The sequence below is a fragment of the Pongo abelii genome, chromosome X (genome assembly GCF_028885655.2).
Source record: "Pongo abelii isolate AG06213 chromosome X, NHGRI_mPonAbe1-v2.0_pri, whole genome shotgun sequence".
Classification (NCBI taxonomy): domain Eukaryota; kingdom Metazoa; phylum Chordata; class Mammalia; order Primates; family Hominidae; genus Pongo; species Pongo abelii.
In genome coordinates this window covers 48242816-48262519 of record NC_072008.2, presented here as the reverse complement: position 1 = coordinate 48262519, position 19704 = coordinate 48242816, and the positions used below count along the sequence as shown (strand labels likewise).

Below are 19704 nucleotides of genomic sequence, written 5' to 3'. Positions count from 1 at the left end.
TGTCAACCCTCACTTGACTTTCAGCATTAACATTTAATCACCATTCCCCTCAGCACATCCCATTTCCCCTTACTGGTTTATATTGGTATTTAAACCATCTCACCTCACCAATCCCAACCTTTTAGCACATAGTAATGACACTGTAACTCCTAACATAATTAATGCTTCTCTTGAAATCTCCAGCAATAATTTGTAACCAAATAGGGTAGGGGAAAGGAGAAAATATCCCAGTACATTATTTATAATGGACTCCACTTCCTCAGAATCAGTCAAAGGAAAAAAAAAAAAAAACATAGCAGAGCTTTTATCCACCATTTTCTCCTCCACCACTTTTCAATCAGCCTCATAGACTTTGTTCAATTTTACACAAAGATTCTGCCCCCCTGAGGGGTCCACCCCTTGACTAACTGCAACCATTATGAAGAATTCCTAAACCACAAACACTGTCTATGACCCCTATGGTACTACTTTGTATGTGTCCAGCCAGTCTACACCTGCCTTCCCGACATTAGTCTTTTCAGTGTCTTTGGAATCCTTGTCCAGGACCTCCGAATATTGAAAACCACCACCTCACCTGTCAACCCACATGTCCCTCTGGAGACTTAACCATTCCAAAATGATGCAACTAAAGGGTATTCAGGAGAACCCCCCAGGAGAATCAGCAATTTTCTCTTTATGCACACTATAAGGATCATTTTACCCACTCAAGGAATTCTGCAATTAGAAAAAGTAGCTCCAAATCTCTCCTAAACCCTTGCAGAAGTAATAAATGATGATACCACCTCTGCCCTACAACATAGCAAATAAGTTGAAACTCACTGGCTCAAATTAGTACAACCATGTAGCTCTTGCATTCCTCCTAGCTGGTCAAGGAGGTGTCTGTACCATAGCCAACACCTCTTGCTCTACTTGGATGAACACCACAGGCCTTGTAGAATAGTCAATCACTAAACTCCAGGGAAAGGCTACTTGCCTCTCTAAGGTTCACATGAACAGCCTATGGGGCATGTTCTCCTGGGCAGAATTTGGAAGTAGAAGATCTTAGCTTTCAGGCAGATGGCAGAGATTACTAATCCTTCTCCTGTGTATAATCTTACACTTTGCAATTGGGGATACAGCCTGCCCAGAGTCTTAGTGCCACACTGCAGCCAGTCTCGACAAATGATTCAACATATCACAATCCAGCAGACCTGACAGCTGCACTGCCAACTGACTTCGTGCCCAGAGGCCAAATCTGAGCCAACAAAGTTACATGTGGAGATCAAATCTAGACTGACAATGGTGTAGACCTGGTATCCCCAGTAGCCTCATTTCCAGACAGTTGTTCAAGGACAACCTTATAGCTGCCTTGAACAAAAAGGGGTCTGACAATGTTGAATTCCACCAGCACTCTGAAAATAGCAACAGTTAAGAACCACCCTCCCCGTTTCATGTTTTGGAAACACTGACTGCAAAAGACCCCTCTCCCCCACATGGCTTAGATAAGGCTTGCTGTCCACTCTTTCTCATGACTCCTGGGTTTACCTGTGAAAAAGCCAAACACAGACCACTCTCCTTTTGCCTGAACCTGCAAAAACGCCTGAGACAGACCCTCTAACGTCCTGTTCTGTGTCTCATGAATGATTAACTGAGATTGGAAGCTTGTTTTCCTGAAACTAGCTAGCCACAAAGATAAACATTTCCCTGTTCAGTTGACTAGGACTTCCCCTGAATGCAAAAACAACAACCCACCTCTACACTGGAACTCTCCCCACTCAAACCTGTCTACTCTTCCCTATAAAAGTAAGATTCAAAACCACCCCTCCCAGACACTCTGATCTCCAGATCTGAGGCACTGTCCTTTTGCAGTAGCCTGAATACATTCAATTTCTTACACTGCTTGGATTTTATCTTAAATAATTAAAGACTATCAGTGGGCTGTGAGATCACATTGGAGGTACTCTCACCCTGTGTCCCTGGACTGCTGTGGTTCCTACTTAGGGAGCCCCCTCAGTTTTAAACAACACTTTCTTCCCAGAGTCACCCTGAGATTGTAGTTTTCTTTTTTCTTTTTCTTTTTCTTTTTTTTTTTTTTGAGATGGAGTCTCGCACTTGTCGCCTGGGCTGGAGTGCAATGGCATGATCTCGGCTCATTGCAACCTCTGCCTCCCAGGTTCATGTGATTCTCCTGCCTCAGCCTTCCGGGTAGCTGGGATTACAGGCACCCGCCACCACGCCCAGCTAATTTTTTTTGGTATTTTTAGTAGAGACGGGGTTTCACTATGTTGGCCAGGCTGGTCTCGAAATCCTGATCCGCCTGCCTCGGACCTCCCAAAGTGCTGGGATTACAGGCATGAGCCACCGCGCCCAGCCGAGATTGTACTCTTTGTGTGTAAGTCAGACATTAACTTGTCCCCTCCCAAAATATGGTGATTTGCACCTTGAGTGGGGCTCATTAGAGACCTGCAAGTTGTAAGGAATCACTACCAGGGGTTCACGTAACCCTCAAATGACTCTTGAGACCTCACCAAAACAAGGCTACCCATTGTTGCTAGGAGGAACTTCCTAGAGGGATAAACTGGCCTGTTATTTATGTGTACCCTGCAAGCAGTTATTCCCATGATAGGAATCATCCAGTTAGAAAAGGTGGTAGCAAATCTGTCCCTGACTTTAGCCGAGGTGATTAATAATGCTACCTTGGCCTTGGAAACATTCTGGTCAGCCTCAACTTGCTGTCCAAGGTCGTTATGGATAATGAAATTGCCCTTTGGGGCCAAGGCAGAATTTGTGCAATTGCTAATACTAATACATCATGTTACCTGGATTAGTGCCTGAGGCCAAGTAGAAAGGTCAAGCTAGAAAGTTAAGGAGAAAAACACCTGGTTTTATCAGGGAGACAGACCTTAACGGTTTATGGGATTTGTTCAGCTGGTTGGGCCTGGAACCCTAAGGGTTACGGTTGAGGAAAACACTGCGGATTGGCCCAGTATTGCTGGTATTGGCCCAGTACCGGCCAGACTGCTGCTTGGAGCACTGCTGATCAACCCTTAATTAAGTGCTGCATGAGACAAATTGCACAGATTTGGCCCTAGCCTCTGACAGAATAATTAAAGTAACCAGTGGAGTAGTGTACTCATGGGAACATGTGCAGAATCAAAGACAGTGTAGAAACAAGGGGGAGATGCGAGACAGTTCTCTACGGGGCTCTCACATTTTGCAGATCTTGTGAGGACAGGTACTGATTGCCTGAAAAAGGGAAAAAAACAACTGTTTTTCCTTCCACTCACACAGAACACTTCTGACACCAAATGTGTTGGGTTTTCCACACCAAGCAATTATTTGCAGACTCTAACAGGTGTTCCACACTTTAATACTGAACTAACTACCCAGTGTTGGAACAGACACTAACAGGTTAAGGCCCAGCCACACAAGACTGTCCCCACTTCAGACACCAATCAGAAGTCCAGGTCTCCTGTACTTCCCACTAATTGGCTATAAATTGGGGATTCCCACGAACTCCTCCTCGGGTTCAATCATTGCTAGAATAGCTCATAGAACTCAGTAAAACACTTATTTACATTTATTGGTTTATTATAAAGAATATTACAAAAGAAACAGATGAACAGCTAGATAGACAGCCTGATTAGAACAAAAGATGCTCCTATCACCCAGGAAACTGCATGGGATTAGGAGCTCTGTGTTAAGAACCAGGGTCAAAGACCAAATGTTAGAACAGCAGATGTTCCTAGCACCCCTATCCACATACATAGGGCAAGGTATGTGGGAAGGGGCACAGAGCTTCTACGTCCTCTCCAGGCGTGCCACCCACCCAGCACCTCCATGTTCACCAACCCTGAAGCTCTCCAAACCACATCTTTTGCAGACTCCAATAGGTGTTCTACAATTTAATATGCCCACAAGTTAAGGTTCAGTCCCACAAGACTGTCCTGCTTCAGACACCAATCACAAGTACAGGCCTCCGTACTTCTGGCCAATTGGCTATAAATCAGGGGTTGGTTTATAGGGATTTTTATGGATACATCATCACATAGGCATGATGATCATCTCAATCTGCAGCCCCTCTTCCCTCCCCAGAGGATGAGGGTGAGGCTGAAAGTTCCAAGCTTCTAATCACGGCTTGGTCTTTCTGGTGATCAGCCCCGCTCCTGAAGCTATCCAGGAGCCCATCAAGAGTCATCTCATGGTCAGGAGATCGAGACCATCCTGACTAACACGGTGAAACCCCGTCTCTACTAAAAACAAATAAAAAAAATTAGCCGGGCGTGGTGGTGGGCGCCTGTAGTCCCAGCTACTTGGGAGGCTGAGGCAGGAAAATGGCATGAACCCAGGAGGCGGAGCTTGCAGTGAGCCAAGATCGCGCCACTGCAATCCAGCCTGGGCAACAGAGCGAGACTCCGTCTCAAAAAAAAAAAAAAAAAAGGTCATCTCATTAGAACAAAAGATGCTCCTATCACCCAGGAAATTGCATGGGATTAACAGCTCTGTGTCAAGAACTAGGGTCAAAGACCAAATATTAGAACAAACAGATGTTCCTGGCACCCCTATCCACTCAGGAAATTACAAGAGTTTTCAGAGCTCTGTGCAAGGAACCAAATATATATATTTTTATTATGCCACACTGCCTTTTGTTCCAGGCCATCTTTTCGAGGATGTTTGCAGAGCAAACAGCCTTGGAAATATATATTGTGTCTCCCTCCAGAGGAAAGGACAAGTTTGCTTACTACTCAGTATAAAAGACTCAGGGTACCTAAGCGACCCACTGTGCATCACCTGGCTCTCTTCACATCACCCTGTAGGAATCGGGACTTGGGGAGCTGGCACAAATGTTAAGACTCTAGCTACCATGACTGCCATGAGTAATAAAGTCCTTTTCTCTAGCCCATAGTTTCATATCTCTTTTGCCAGCATCCAGGACACTGTCTCAGGCTAACTCATTAGCTCACAAGTAGGGTAAAAATCTCAGACTCTTCACAGTTCTTGACAGAGACATAGGAACAAATGTGTGGACCTTATTTGGATTCTGATTTGAAGTCATCAACTTTGAAAAGACATTGACATGACCATTTGAAGTGATTAAAAAAACAAAAAATCAATACAGATATGAATGTCTTTAACAGTTCCTGTCAAAACAGGTAGGAACAAAGAAAGGATTATGGCCAGTAAACAAAATGAAGTGGAAATCAACAAATACTTCAAAATATAATAGGAAAAAAATGACAGAAATATGGAAGAGAGGAAAATCAGTATATAATTTGTTCTTAAAAATGGACCCAGGCAAATTGGACTGATAAGCCTTCAAATACAAGGCTGAAGGAAAACTAATAAAAGAATTATTGAAATAACATATACAAATCTTGTCACTACTCAAGGTGGACAGTTAATAGATAGTGTTATAATAATTAGAATATTAATTATAATTTATAAAATTAATGTTATAAAGGTAACCACTTAAAGAACCAAAAAAAGAATTTAAACCTTTCTTTTACTTTCTTTTCTTTCTTTTTTTTTTTTTGAAACGGAGTTTGGCTCTTGTTGCCCAGGCTGGAGTGCAATGGTGCGATCTTGCCTCACCACAACTTCTCTCTCCTGGGTTCAAGCAATTCTCCTGCCTCAGCCTCCCAAGTAGCTGGGATTACAGGCATGTGCCACCACGCCCGGCTAATTTTGTATTTTTAGTAGAGACGGGGTTTCACTGTGTTGGTCAGGCTGGTCTCAAACTCCCGACCTCAGGTGATCTGCCTGCCTCGGCCTCCCAAAGTGCTGGGATTACAGGCGTGAGCCACCACGCCCAGCCGACCCTTTCAAATTATTAGAAAAAACAAAACACAAAGCAAAATAGAGCATATAGTGAAACATATTAAAAAGAAACATTAAAATTAGAAAGTATAATATAAAACACATCTTTCACATATTATAGAGAAAGATGAACAAAGATTCAGAATGATGGTAAAAGGATAAGCAAAGGTGTATCAGAAAAAGCCAAAAGAAGGGAAGCAAGACCTCCATCTTAATATCAACCAGAGTAGAATTCCAGGGCAAAAGAATGAAACAAGACAAAGGAAGACACTTTATAAAGATAAAAGACTCAATCTAAAATAAAGGATTCTGAACATCATCAGTGTATAAGGAAGTCCCAAAAGAAAGGAGGCATGGTCTCCATCTTAATCAGCCAGAGACGAATTCTGGAAAAGTATAAGACAAGACAAACGAAGATGACTTATAAGGGACTCATTCCCAAATGAAGAGTTCTGGATGTTCTTAATCAGCCTTCACTACTTCAGTGACAATCCCTAGGGTGAGTTGGGGGAAGGAACTGGAAGCGTGGGATGCTTGACTTTGATACTTTTTAAAATCAAGAATGGATGTTGAATCTTGTGACATTGCTTTTCTCTGATGGTATGTTAATATGGTGCATTCTAGATTTTATAATATTGGACCACGTGGTCAGAATGAGTGACTTTTAAAGGAATTGATGGATTCTGCTTGACGATATTTCATTTATAACAGTTCCATCACTATTCATGAGTGAGGCTGATCTGTAATTGCTGATGTTCTCTTTGGCAGGCTGTTATACCACAACATTAGGTAAAAAGTATGAGACCCTTGGTAGTAAGAATGGCAGCTTACAGAATAAAAGGGGAAGAATTGAGGGTCAGGGGTTGGCATAATTGAGATTCCCAGGACCTGCAAAGAAGTGTACCACAGAGATTATAGGGGAGTAACCCCCAGCCTCGCCCCAGTTTGAGGAAACGTGTCCCTGGCCCAAAACCCACCTAACAGAAGAAGACATTAAACTGTTTTGCAAGTCACAGGTTTTGTCAGTGAGCTTGCAGGAATTACTTATTCCTCTGGTGAAACACCTTGGCTGGGAGTGGATGAGGGGTCAAGGGCAGATTTTTTCAGATAGACAATATTTCTGCATGTTGCATGCTTGTGAGAATGGCCCAGCATAGAAGGGGAAAAGTGATGTGATAGGAAAGAGAGGAGATAACTGGAAGGGAGGGGAAAGGGTTCAGTGGAAAGATCATTTCTAACAGGAAGGAAAGTTCATGGGTATAGGAAAGGAATAAATGGACATTCAAATCTATAATTTTCCATCCACCTGTAAGTTTAGCTTTACTGCATAAACCTTGAAATGTGCCTCTTGATGTTTACTTGTATGTATTTTGTAAGATGATTTATGCTTTCTCTTTAAACATATTTATGTAAAATATTTTAATGTGCATAGAGAATATTTATTTTTCACTAGCTGCTTACTTTTTATTTTTAATTTCATGCTTTCATGCTCTGTGTGATGATCCATATTACAGCAAAGCTTTAAAATTTTTTTTTCTTTGCTTCATCATCTAGTTTCTGAAAAAGGCTGGGTTAAAGTGGCTAGTGGTACAATTAACTATTTCACCTAGTTTTAATTTTACATAGTTTAAGGATATATCATTAGCTATATATGTGTTGATAAATGTTATAATTCTTGGTATTTCACAGTTTGAAGAACCATCTACTTTCATACCTTGCGATGTTTTTCACCTTATATTCCCTCTGCTCAGGTTTTAAAATTGCAGCCACAGGCTTCTATTGGTGTTTTTTGGCCAAGTCTATCATTTTCTATCCCGTCATTTTCATATTTTCTGGGTCTTTTAATTTTTTTTTTTTTTTTTCGAGAAGGAGTCTCGCTCTATCATGCAGGCTGGAGTACAGTGGCATGATTTCGGCTCACTGCAACCTCTGCCAACCTCTGCCTCCCAGGTTCAAGCAATTCCCCTGCCTCAGCCTCCCGAGTAGCTGGGATTACAGGTGAGCACCGTCTAATTTTTGTATGTTTAGTAGAGATGGGGTTTCACCATGTTGGCCAGGCTGGTCTAGAAATCCTGACCTCAGGTGATCCACCCGCTTCGGCCTCCCAAAGTGCTGAGATTACAGGTATGAGCGACTGCGCCCAGCTGGGTCTTTTAATTTCAAATGTAACTCATGTTTATAAAATAATGCTGGACCTTGGGGAATTTTTCAGTTGTTTTTTCCTATCTGCTGACGATGTTTTTCTTTTAATGAATGATTTTAACCCATATGTAATTATTGGAACACTAGGATGGATTTCTGCTATTTAAATATTTCTTTTGGTTTCCTTTAATTTCCTTGGCACATAAAATTTTTGGTGTTTTCCCCCTTAATGCTCATTTGAAAATTACTATTCATTCTATGTTTAGTCTTATCACTCATCCCAACATAAGACCAGAATTATATGCATGTTTCTCTCCCAAAGTCTATCAATATCTATATTCTTCTGAAAAAGAATAAGAGAATCATAGGATTCCTTGCTTTCCCTTTCACTTACTTTCTTTCAACTATTTCTTCTGTGGGAATAATTGTAATTTTAGTTTCAATTTATAATGATATACATTCATATATATTTGCATTTTTGCCATTTAGAAAATAGAAACAAAAACTGATGTCAAAACATATTTGAAGAAAATGTTAACACATTAACGGGAAATGCAAAGATTACTTGAAAAAAAGCAAACATACTCAATTCTTTTTTTTTTGAGGCAGAGTCTCACTATGTCACCCAGGCTGGAGTGCAGTGGCGTGATCTCGGCTTACTGCAACCTCCACCTCCTGGATCCAAGTGATTCTTGTGCCTCAGCCTCCTGGGTAGCTGGGATTATGGGTGTGCACCATCACGCTTGGCTAATTTTTGTATTTTTAGTAGAGACAGAGTTTCACTGTGTTGGCCAGGCTGGTCTCAAACTCCTGACCTCAAGTGATCCACCTGCCTCGGCTTCTCTAAGTGTTGGGATTACAGGCATAAGCCACCACACCCAGCCCATACTCAATACTTTAGTAGGAAATCTGAATTATCATAAAGAAGCAAATGGCCCTATCTTAGATATAAGTTTAATGCAAGTTTATTCACAATGGCAATATAATTATTTTTAAATTTGGTAAGTAAATTATAAATTGTGTACAAAAAAGAAAACAGTAAATTCCTGAAAAAAGGGGTAATCAGAGACAGCCCTACCATCTACTAGAAGAAATAACAAATATAGAGGAATTAGAATAATAAAGATATGACTATTAGCTCAATGGAACAGGATAAGGTCCAGAAATATACCCAATATACTCAGAGTTATATCTTGGAAAGTATGTATAGGCATACATGGTTTCATTGCACTTCACTGCACTTCTGAGATATTGTGTTTTTTGTATACTGCAGGTTTGTGGCAACTCTGATAGGGCAAGTCTATTGGGACCATTTGTACAACAGCATGTGCTCACTTCATGTCTCTGTGTCAGGTTTTAGTAATCCTCACAATATTGTAAACATTTTCATTATTATTATATCTGTTTCTTCTCTTTTTTTTAAGGTGGAAGATTTGGTTATTTTTTATTTTTATTTAATTAATTAATTAATTTAATTTGAGACGGAGTCTCACTCTCTCACCCATGCTGGAGTGCAATGGCATGATCTCGGCTCACTGCAACCTCTGCCTCCCGGGTTCAAGCAATTATCTGCCTCAGCCTCCCGAGTAGCTAGGATTATAGGCACCTGCCACCACGCCCGGCTAATATTTTTGTATTTTTAGTAGAGACGCGGTTTCACCATCTTGGCCAGGCTGGTCTTGAACTCCTGACCTCATGATCTGCCCACCTTGGCCTCCCAAAGTGCTGGGATTACAGGTGTGAGCCACCGCACCTGGCCTATTATTATATCTGTTATGGTAATCTGTGATCAGTGATCTTTGATGTTACTATTGTCGTCGTCTCAGGGCACCACGAACCATGCCCATAGAAGATGGTGAACTGAATTGATAAATGCTGTGTGTGATCTGACTGCTCCACCTACTGGCCCGTTCCCTGTCTCTCCCTCTCCTCGGGCCTCCCTATTCCCTAAGACACAACAATATTGAAATTAGGACAATTAATAACCCTCAGTGGTCTCTAAGTGTTCAAGTGAAAGGAAGAGTCACATGTCTCTCCCTTTAAATCAAAAGCTAGACATGATTGAGCTTATTGAGGAAGGCCTGTTGAAAGCCAAGCTAGGCTGAAAAGCTAGGCTTCTTGCACCAGTCAGACAAGTTGTGAATGCAAAGGAAAAATTCTTAAAGGAAATTAAAAGTCCTACTCCAGTGAACACATGAAAGATAAGAAAGTGAAACAGGCTTATTGCTGATACGGAGAAAGTTTGAGTGATCTGGAAAGAAGACCAAATCAGCCACAACATTCCCTTAATTAAACCAAAGCCTACTCAAAAGCGCAAGACCTGAACTCTCTTCAATTCTGCGAAGGTTGAGAGAGGTGAGGAAGCTGCTGAAGCAAAGTTTGAAGCTAGCAGAGGTTGATTCGTGAGGCTTAAGGAAAGAAGCCATCTCCATAACATAAAAGTACAAGGTGAAGTAGCAAGTGCTCAAGTGCTAACATAGAAGCTGTATGCAGCAAGTTATCCAGAAGATCTAGCTAAAATCATTGATGAAGATGGCTACACTAAACAACAGATTTTCAATGTAGATTAAACAGCCTTATATTGGAAGAACATGCCAGCTAGGACTTTCATAGCTAGAGATGAGAAGTAAATGCCTGACTTCAAACCTTCAAAGGACAGGCTGACTCTCTTGTTAGGGACTAATGCAGCTGGTTACTTTAAGTTGAAGCCGGCCAGCCATGGTGACTCACACCAGTAATCCCAGCACTTTGGGAGGCTGAGGTGGGAGGACTGCTTGAGGCCAGGAGGTTGAGATCAGTCCTGGCAACAGAGCAAGACCCCATCTCTTAAAAAAAAAAAAAAAATTAGCCAGGCATGGTGGCACATGCCTGTAGTCCCAGCTACTCAGGAGGCTGAGGCAGGATTGCTTGAGCCCAGGAGCTCAAGGTTACAGTGAGCTATGATAACGTCACTGCACTCCAGCCTGACTGACAGAGTGAGACCCTGTCTCAAACAAACAAACAACAACAAAAAAGGTGAAGCCAATGCTCATTTACCATTCTGTAAATCCTAAGATCCTTAAGAATTATGCCAAATTGGCCAGGCGTGGTGGCTCACGCCTGTAACCCCAGCACTTTGGGGGGCCAAGGCAGGCAGATCACGAGGTTAAGAGATCGAGACCATCCTGGCCAACACGGTGAAACCCTGTCTCTACTAAAAATACAAAAATTAGCTGGGCGTGGTGGCGTGTGTCTGTAGTCCCAGCTACTCGGGAGGCTGAGGCAAGAGAATCGCCTGAACCCAGGAAGCAGAGGCGAGGTTGCAGTGAGCTGAAATCGCACCACTGCACTACAGCCTGTCAACAGAGCGAGACTCCATCTCAAAAAAAAAAAAAAAAGAATTATGGAACAGCAAAGCCTGGATGACAGCATATCTGTTTACAGCATAGTTTACTGAATATTTTAAGACCACTGTTGACACCTATTGCTAGAAAAAAAGATTTTTTACAAAATATCACTGCTCACTGACAATGCACCTGGTCACCAAAGAGCTCTGATGGAGATGTACAAGGAGATTCATGCCTGTTAACACAACATGATTCTGGAGCCCATAGATCAAAGAGTAATTTCAACTTTCAAGTCTTATTTAAGAAACATGTTTTGTATGACTATAGCTGCCACAGATGGCGATTCCTTGGATGAATCTGGGCAAAGTAAATTGAAAACCTCCTGTAAACGGTTCATCATTCTAGAAGCCATTAAGAACACTCATGATTCATGGGAGGAGGTTAAAATATCAGCAATAACGGAAGTCTGGAAAGACTTGATTCCAACCCTCATGGATGACTTTCAGGGGTTCAAGACGTCACCAGAGGAAATAGCTACAGAGATGGTGGAAATAGTGAGAGAACTAGAAGTGAAGCCTGAAGATGTGACTGAATTGCTGCCATCTCATGATAAAACTTTAACAGATGAGGAGTTTTTTCTTATGGATAAGCCAAGAACATGATTTCTTGAGACAGAATCTACTCCTAGTGAAGATGCTGTGGACAGTGTGGAAATGACAGCAAGTGATTTAGAATATTACATAAACTGAAAGAAAGCAGGGGCAGGGTTTGAGACGATTGACTCCAATTTTGAAAGGATTTCTACTGTGGGTAAAATGCTATCAAACAGTGTTGTATACTACAGAGAAATCTTTCAGGAAGGAAAGTGTTCATTGATGTGGCAAACTTCATTGTTGTCTTATTTTTGAAAATTGCTATAGCCACCCCAATGTTCAGCAACCACCACCCTGATCGGTCAACAGCCATCAGCATCAAGGCAAGACCTTTCATCAGCAAAAAGATTATGACCCACCAAAGGCTCACGTGATTGTTACCATTTTGTAGTAGTATTTTTAAATTAAGGTATATACACTGTTTTTAGACATAATGCTATTGTACACTTAATAGACTATAGCATACTATAAACATAACTTTTATGTGGGAAGCCACAAAATTTGTATGACTCTCTTTACTGAGATACTCGCTTTATTGCAGTGGTCCAGAATCGAACCTGCAACATCTCCAAGGTATGCCTGTATATGCTAATGTAGTATTGCATGTTAGTGGGGAAAATATAGATTATTCAATAAATGGTATTTGGACAAATGTGTAGGCATGTTGAAGAAAAATTAAGACAGATCCCTGGCTAAGGCTTTACAACAATAGCAAAAAGAATCCAGCTAGTCGCAGCAGTAAAAGTAAAAAATAAAAACAATTAAGTATTAAACAGAAAATGTAAGAGGTTTTTTTCCCAAATACAGCTGAGCAATGAGGAACAATGAGGAAGGCTTTTCTAGTTATGATACAAAACTTGGAGAACAGAAAAGATTCATAAACTCAATGCACAGAGAAAACACTAACATTTTCATTTAAAAGACAAATGGGAAATTGGGAAAAATAACTGGGACACATGTAATATCCTTCCATAAATAGCAACACCCTAATAGAAAAATGGGAAAAGGAAATTTTAAAATGCCTCAGAAAAAAATCATATAAATGGCTCTTTAAACACAGTCACATATATTCAGCCTCAGCCATAAGAGAAATGCAAATTAAATCTATACTGAGATACTGTGTCGTAACCTATCAGACTGGCCAAAAAGAAAAAATGAATATGACAAGACACTGTGTTGCTTGGGTATGGTGAAAACAGACACTCATACAACTGACACAACCCACAGGGCAGGCAATTTTTCCATATCCATTAAGAATAAAAATGTGTAAACAAAACAAAACAAAAAGAGTAAAAATGTATATATCATCTGTCCTGGGAATTCTACTTGGAGAAATTTCTCTTTAAACATACTCTCTCTTGTGTTAACTAAGATTTGTATAAGGATATTCATTGCAGTGTTGTGTACAATTGCAAAAGATTAGAAACCCTTTAAATGTCTATTAATAGAAAACTGGTTAGCATATTTTGATATATTCATATAATAGAATAAGACGTAGCCTTGTAAAGGAATGAGGTAACTCATTACATGTAGTGACACTAAATAATCACCATGCTTTATTGTTAAGGGAGAGAAGCAAGTGCTGGAAATTTTGTATGCTAATATTTCAGTTTAAAAATGGATATAGGGGTGTTGGGGTATGTGTGTGCATGTGTGTTTGTGTGTGTGCCTGTGAATGAGTGCATGTGTTTGTATGGACAGACTATCTGTAGCTGCCTTGGGAAAGAATATATAGGCTACTGGGGTCAAAATTGGAGGGTACATTTTTTTCTTTTCAAAAGATTATTATTATTAAATATAATATTCATGCAGAAAAACATATGAAACAAATATTCACCTTAACTAATCATTCGAAGCAAATACCAACCTAATTACCACCACAATCTGGAAATAGAACATGGCCAGCTCCCTGGCCGGAAGCCTTACTCATGCCTCTTTCCCTCCCTCCCTGCAATGCCCCTGGTCAAGGAAGCCACTATTCTACCTCAGATGGTGAGCACTTCCTCACTTTGCTTTCAAGTTTTATCACCTACAAATATACCCCTCTATACTATATGCTTTTGCTTTTCCTGTCTTAAAACTTCATATAAATTGAAATAAACACAACAAATTCTTTGGTGTTTACCTTCTTTCACTCAATATTATGTTCAATTTATTTATCCATTCTATTTTTAAACTTTTTTTTCTTTCTTTTTTTTTTTTTTAAGAGATAGGTCTCATTATGTTGCCCAGGCTGGTCTTGAACTCCTGGCCTCTAACAATCTTCCTGCCTCAGCCTCTCAAAGTGTTGGGATTACAAGTATGAGCTGTCACACCTGGCCCCACTCTATTATTGATGGTCATTTGCATTATTTCCAGTTTCTGGCTGTTACAAGTAATGCTACAGTGAGCATTTATACACGTGTCCTGGTACATCAGCCAAGGATTTCTGGTGGGTGTTTTCCTAGAACTGTTTCCTCATATGGTCTACATATGTATGGATGAATAAGGCTAAAAGGTCCCCAGAGATTGTGCCGGTTTACATTCTCATCAGCAGTGCTCCTCCTCCTAACACTTGTCATTGTACTTGTCATTGTCAGTGTTCTAAATTATAGCCATTCTAGTGGTGGTGGTAAGGGGTAGTTGTATTACATTGTGGTTTAAATTTGCATTTCCCTGATGAATAATGACATTGAGCACTGTCTCACGTGTCTATTAGCCATCTGAATATCTTCATCTGTTACATATCTGTTCAAGAAGGCCTCTGACTAGTGAGTATTCTGCTTTTTCTTGTTGTTTTGTTGTTCTTGATATATTCTTTATAAGTCCTCTGTTGTTTATATCTTCTCCCTTCTCCCACTCTGTGGATTGCGATTTTCTTCTTCTTTTTTTTTTTTTTTTTTCTGAGACGGCGTCTTGCTCTTGTCACCCAGACTGCTGGAGTGCAGTGGCGCGATCTTAGCTCACTGCAACCTCTGCCTCCTGAGTTCAAATGATTCTCCTGCCTCAGCCTCCCAAGTAGCTGGGATTACAGGCACCTGCCACCATGCCTGGCTAATTTTTGTATTTTTAGTAGAGACAGGGTTTCACCATATTGGACAGGCTAGTCCCGAACTCCTGACTGACCTCAGGTGATCCACCTGCCTCAGCCTCCTGAAGTGCTGGGATTACAGGTGTGAGCCACCGTGCCCAGCTGTGATTTTCTTCTTAAAGGAAGTGATTAACATAAAAGTCAGGGTAGTAGTTAGCTCTGGGAGTAGAGGGATTGTGGAATGCTAACTATGGACTCTTTCTAGGCCTATGGAAGGATAACTCACTCGGCCATACATGTCTGTTCTGTATGCTTTTCTGTATATATGTTATATTTCACAATAAAAACGTTTTTAAGACATAACTATGACCCATTAACTTCACCCCCCTGTATATATTTAAGAGAGGGTGTACACATGTGCATGGAGACATGAAGAATGTTCCTAGCAGCATTGCTTATAATTCACATTATAGTTCACTGAAATATTTTAAATTAACAAAAATTGATAAAAATGTCTTTAATTGGCTACCTTCTGTGACATAAAAAGGAGAAAATAAGAATGTGTTCTCAGCTGCTGTTATTTGCATAAAGAAACCCTAATCATACAGAGAAAAACTAACTAATCTGGTTATATGTATTAGAGAGAGCTGAGCAGACAGGAGACAGATGGATAAGAGAATTTAGACCATGGAGCTTGAGTAGCCCTTATCTGAAATGCCTGGGATTAGAAGTATTTGGGATTTTGGACTTTTTTTCAGATTTTAGAATATCTGCATTATACTTAGGTTGGGCATCCCTAATCTGAAAATCCAAAATCCAAATGGGCATTTCCTGTGAATGTCATGTCAGTGCTCAAAAAGTTTTGGATTTTGAAGCATTTTGGATTTTGGATTTTTGGATTAGGGATACTCAACCTGTATAGCTTTTTATATGTCTTTAATTTTTTGAGCCATTTTTTCTATATTACTATTCAAAAAATTAAGTTGTCAAAAAAACTACTACTAATATCTTTAGAATGATATGATGCTGCATCCTTAAAACAAAAATAGCACGGGAATATTCTGAAGACAAAAAGAACTACTTAAAAGAAAAAATATAACAGCATTAATGAGAGACACAAAAGAAGATTTTGAAGATAAAGTTTTTAAAAAGTACTACTAGAAGGGAGAACAAAAGAGATAGAAATGGAAATCAGTAAAGCAAATAATTTTTACAAAGGAGCATCGACAACCAAATAAAAAGAGTTTTAGAAAAGCAGAGAAAATGTACGTGTGAGTAGAAAAGGCCTAGGAAGACTTTGGAAACAGGCTTTTAAATTGGGCATAAAAATGATTTCTAGGCCATGCACGGTGGCTCACGCCTGTAATCCCAACACTTTGGGAGGCCGAGGTGGGCAGATCACGAGGTCAGGAGATCGAGACCATCCTGGCTAACACGGTGAAACCCCGTCTCTACTAAAAATACAAAAAAATTAGCCTGGTGTGGTGGTGGGTGCCTGTAGTCCCAGTTACTCGGGAGGCTGAGGCAGGAGAATGGCGTGAACCCAGGAGGCAGAGCTTGCAGTGAGCCGAGATTGTGCTACTGCACTCCAGCCTGGGCAACAGAGCAAGACTCTATCTAAAAAAAAAAAAAATCATTTTTAATCTAGAATTCTATTCTCAGCCAAAAAGACAAATTTAGTCTTTTTTGTCAGGATCAAATAGGTATATTTCCATGGCATTCATATTTATATTTCTACACATAAATTTATACAGTTATATGTATTGAGTAAATATATTTCTGCATGACATTTTCAGACATGCAAAGTTTCATAAAATGTACCTGTCATGCATCCATTTGCAAGGATATACTGAAGGATGTGCTCCCCACAAAATGAAGAGGTAAGCCAAGAAAGATGAAGACACAAGCTCCAGGAAACAGATCTGACCCAAGAGAGAAGTCAAGGGGATTTCTGGGAGATGGTGAAGGGAAGACACCAAGGTAACAGCTCTGTATCAAACTGAGAAAGCCACCAGTCCAGACTTTAGCAAGTCAAGCTCCAGGAGAGATTTCTTCAAAGAGAAGACAATGATGCCCAGAAGTGAGAGCAGCCCCACCTATTACTGGCTATTTGCTGTGTAAACCTGGGCCAAATGGTTTTCCCCTATGCCCCAGTTTTCCCCCTATGACATGGGGATAATAATGGCACCTACTGGGCATGGTGGCTCGGACCTGTAGTCCCAGCTACTTGGGAGGCTGAGGTAGAAGGATCACTTGAGCCCAGGAGTTCGAGGTTGCAGTGAGCTATGATCGTGCCACTGCACTTCAACCTGGGCAACAGAGTGAGACCCTGTCTCTAAAGATAATAATGGCACCTACTTCATGAGGTTGTTCTGAAGATGGGTGAACACATTAGAGTACGTGTAACAGTGCTTGGCATGCAGTAAATGTTGTATGACTGCTTTTAATTATTATCACTGTGATTAATATCTAATGTGTTTGAATATATAGAAAAGAGATCTAAACACCAGGGAAGAATTTGGAGTTGAATGATTGATGTGTATATAGTAACGCAAACAAATGACTGAGACAGAAAATTGTTAATTCGAGGGAAAAGAAAAAAGTTGTGCAGAAATAGTCATCACAGCATAGATACCATGGGATTCAATGATCAACACTGACCATGAATCTCACCAAAACAATGATATACCTATCTTAGGGAGGTGGAGTTAGGAAATGTGTATGTGAGTGAGGGTGTAAAGAAAAGCTCAATCTCTATCTTCCATAGTGGAAAGACAATAGATAACACCCAAAACATTCTTTAAAACTATTAAAAAGAGTAAGGGTGCTTGCTTCTGGGGAGCTGGAATCTGGCGGAAAACAAAGCATGGAAGAGCTTAGAGCTTTTTTTTTTTTTTTAAACAAGACTTAGAGAACTATTTGATACCTTTACCACTTGTAAATGAAACTAAGAGCTAATTGCAAATTACGAAGTGGCAACAAATATTCATAAAAATATGCAAGAATGATAAAGGGCTATTAACCTAAATATTTTCAAAAGCCTCTTTTAAAATCCATAAGCTAAGATAAATAAATCAGCAATGAACAGGAGAAGGAAATTCACAAAAGGGAAATAAATGACCAATAAAAATGGGGGTGGGGGGAAATTTTCCTGCCTGCTAAAAAAAGTACTAGAAATGAAAACTATGAGATAGTATCTTTCCTTCAGGGCTCTGGATGAATTCCAACCCGTGGGCACCTCTTCCTCCTCCTCACCTCACAGGCACTGCCATGTTCCCCTGGCTGGGGAGCGTCCTCGTTAGCTGGCATGTTCCCGATGGACTTGGACTTCAGCCCTGGGGCTTTCTTGCTGACAACTCTATAATTCCAGTGGGATCGGTGGACTCAACGGGGACTGCTGGGGTCAGAAGGAAGATCCTGCAGCCTTCACTATGAGATCTGGCCCAGGGACTCCGCAGAGACTCCAAGAACTCTGGAAAGACAGTGTCCATATGATCAGAGGCAGATAGCACTTACTACACAGACATCTCCTGGGGGAACCAAAGTACAGTTCACTGCACTGGATACTGTGACGTAGATAAAGTCCAAGAAACACATATTCTGCTTATCAATTAGAATATGAGCAAGAGCATGAGATTTGGACTAAAATTAATAAAGGTTTAAATTCTAGCTCTGCCACCTTTTAGCTATGAGAACACGAAAAAGCTGCTTCAGGTTTATTTTTCAAAATGAATTTGAAATATTTATCTCAAGTGGTTATGAAAATTAGGTGAGATTATGTTTCAATGGTACTTAGTGCTGAACTGGCCCCAGGTAAACACTTAATACATGTTACCAAGTATTGTTATAAGGAAGCATGTAATATGCAGAAGCAGGTAATTTACACAACAGTCCTTTCATCTGTGTGTTGTTATAATCATTATTTCATTTTATGCATACAGAATTAGAGGTTTAGTGGTGTTAAGTCAAACCCAATCTACCAAGGCTCCAAAGTTCACACTGTCAAAGTTATATCATATGATACCTATCCCATGGTAGGTTCAAAATAAATGGTTCTGTTTAACAGATGTTGAAAATATGACCCTGAATTCAGAATAAAAAAGTTAAGTAAAACTTCTTGAAACAGAAGAGACATGCTATAAGAAAAATATTAATAGCCTGGGACTAAAGTTTTTTAATTAACTCAAAAATATCCAAAGGTAAAACTGTTTCCTTGTTGAGGGAACTAGGGAGGAGAGGGTGTCTCTGTGTCCAAGTTGAGGTACAATTTTATTCTGATCAATTATTAGAGGCACTGTAGATTTATTTAGTCATTCTTGTTAAGAAAGGAAAAATATCTACTTAAAAAAGAGGAACTTAAGACAACGGAAGTAAGAATGGGATGAAGAGGAAAAGAGAAAGTAAAATAAATAAAGAGTAAAATAAAATAAAAGGCATGAACAAGTTAAATTTTAAAAACATAAAAAGGATGTTATACCAAAACAAGACGGAAAATATACTTTCTTCTCTTATAGTAATGGAACTTTTACGAAATTCCTTCAAATAACTTGGCCACCAAAAAAATCTGATAAATGTTTTAATGTTGGGAATTGACAGGTTTACATTCTCTGATCGTAACATAAGATGTTCAACAACATCAGTCATTAGGAAAATGCAAATCAAAACCAAAATCTTTCATGTATTAGGAGACCATGTCACATCCACTAAAATGGCTAACATAAGAAGAAAAGACAATAACAAGTGTTGGTGAGCTGTGAATAAATTGGGGCTCTCATAC

The 19704-nt window shown here is 40.0% G+C and overlaps 1 protein-coding gene across 2 annotated transcripts in view; it reads right to left on the bottom strand.

The window, feature by feature from the left end:
- Nucleotides 1–19704, bottom strand: part of LOC100437875 (zinc finger protein 81) — a 105607-nt gene that overhangs the window by 71971 nt on the left and 13932 nt on the right. For both annotated transcript variants that reach the window (XM_009234794.4, XM_002831582.6), the window contains exon 2: nt 18183–18399. In XM_009234794.4, the coding sequence (XP_009233069.1) occupies nt 18183–18236 (54 nt within the window). In that variant the 5' untranslated portion in view covers nt 18237–18399. The remainder of the gene's footprint in view (nt 1–18182; nt 18400–19704) is intronic.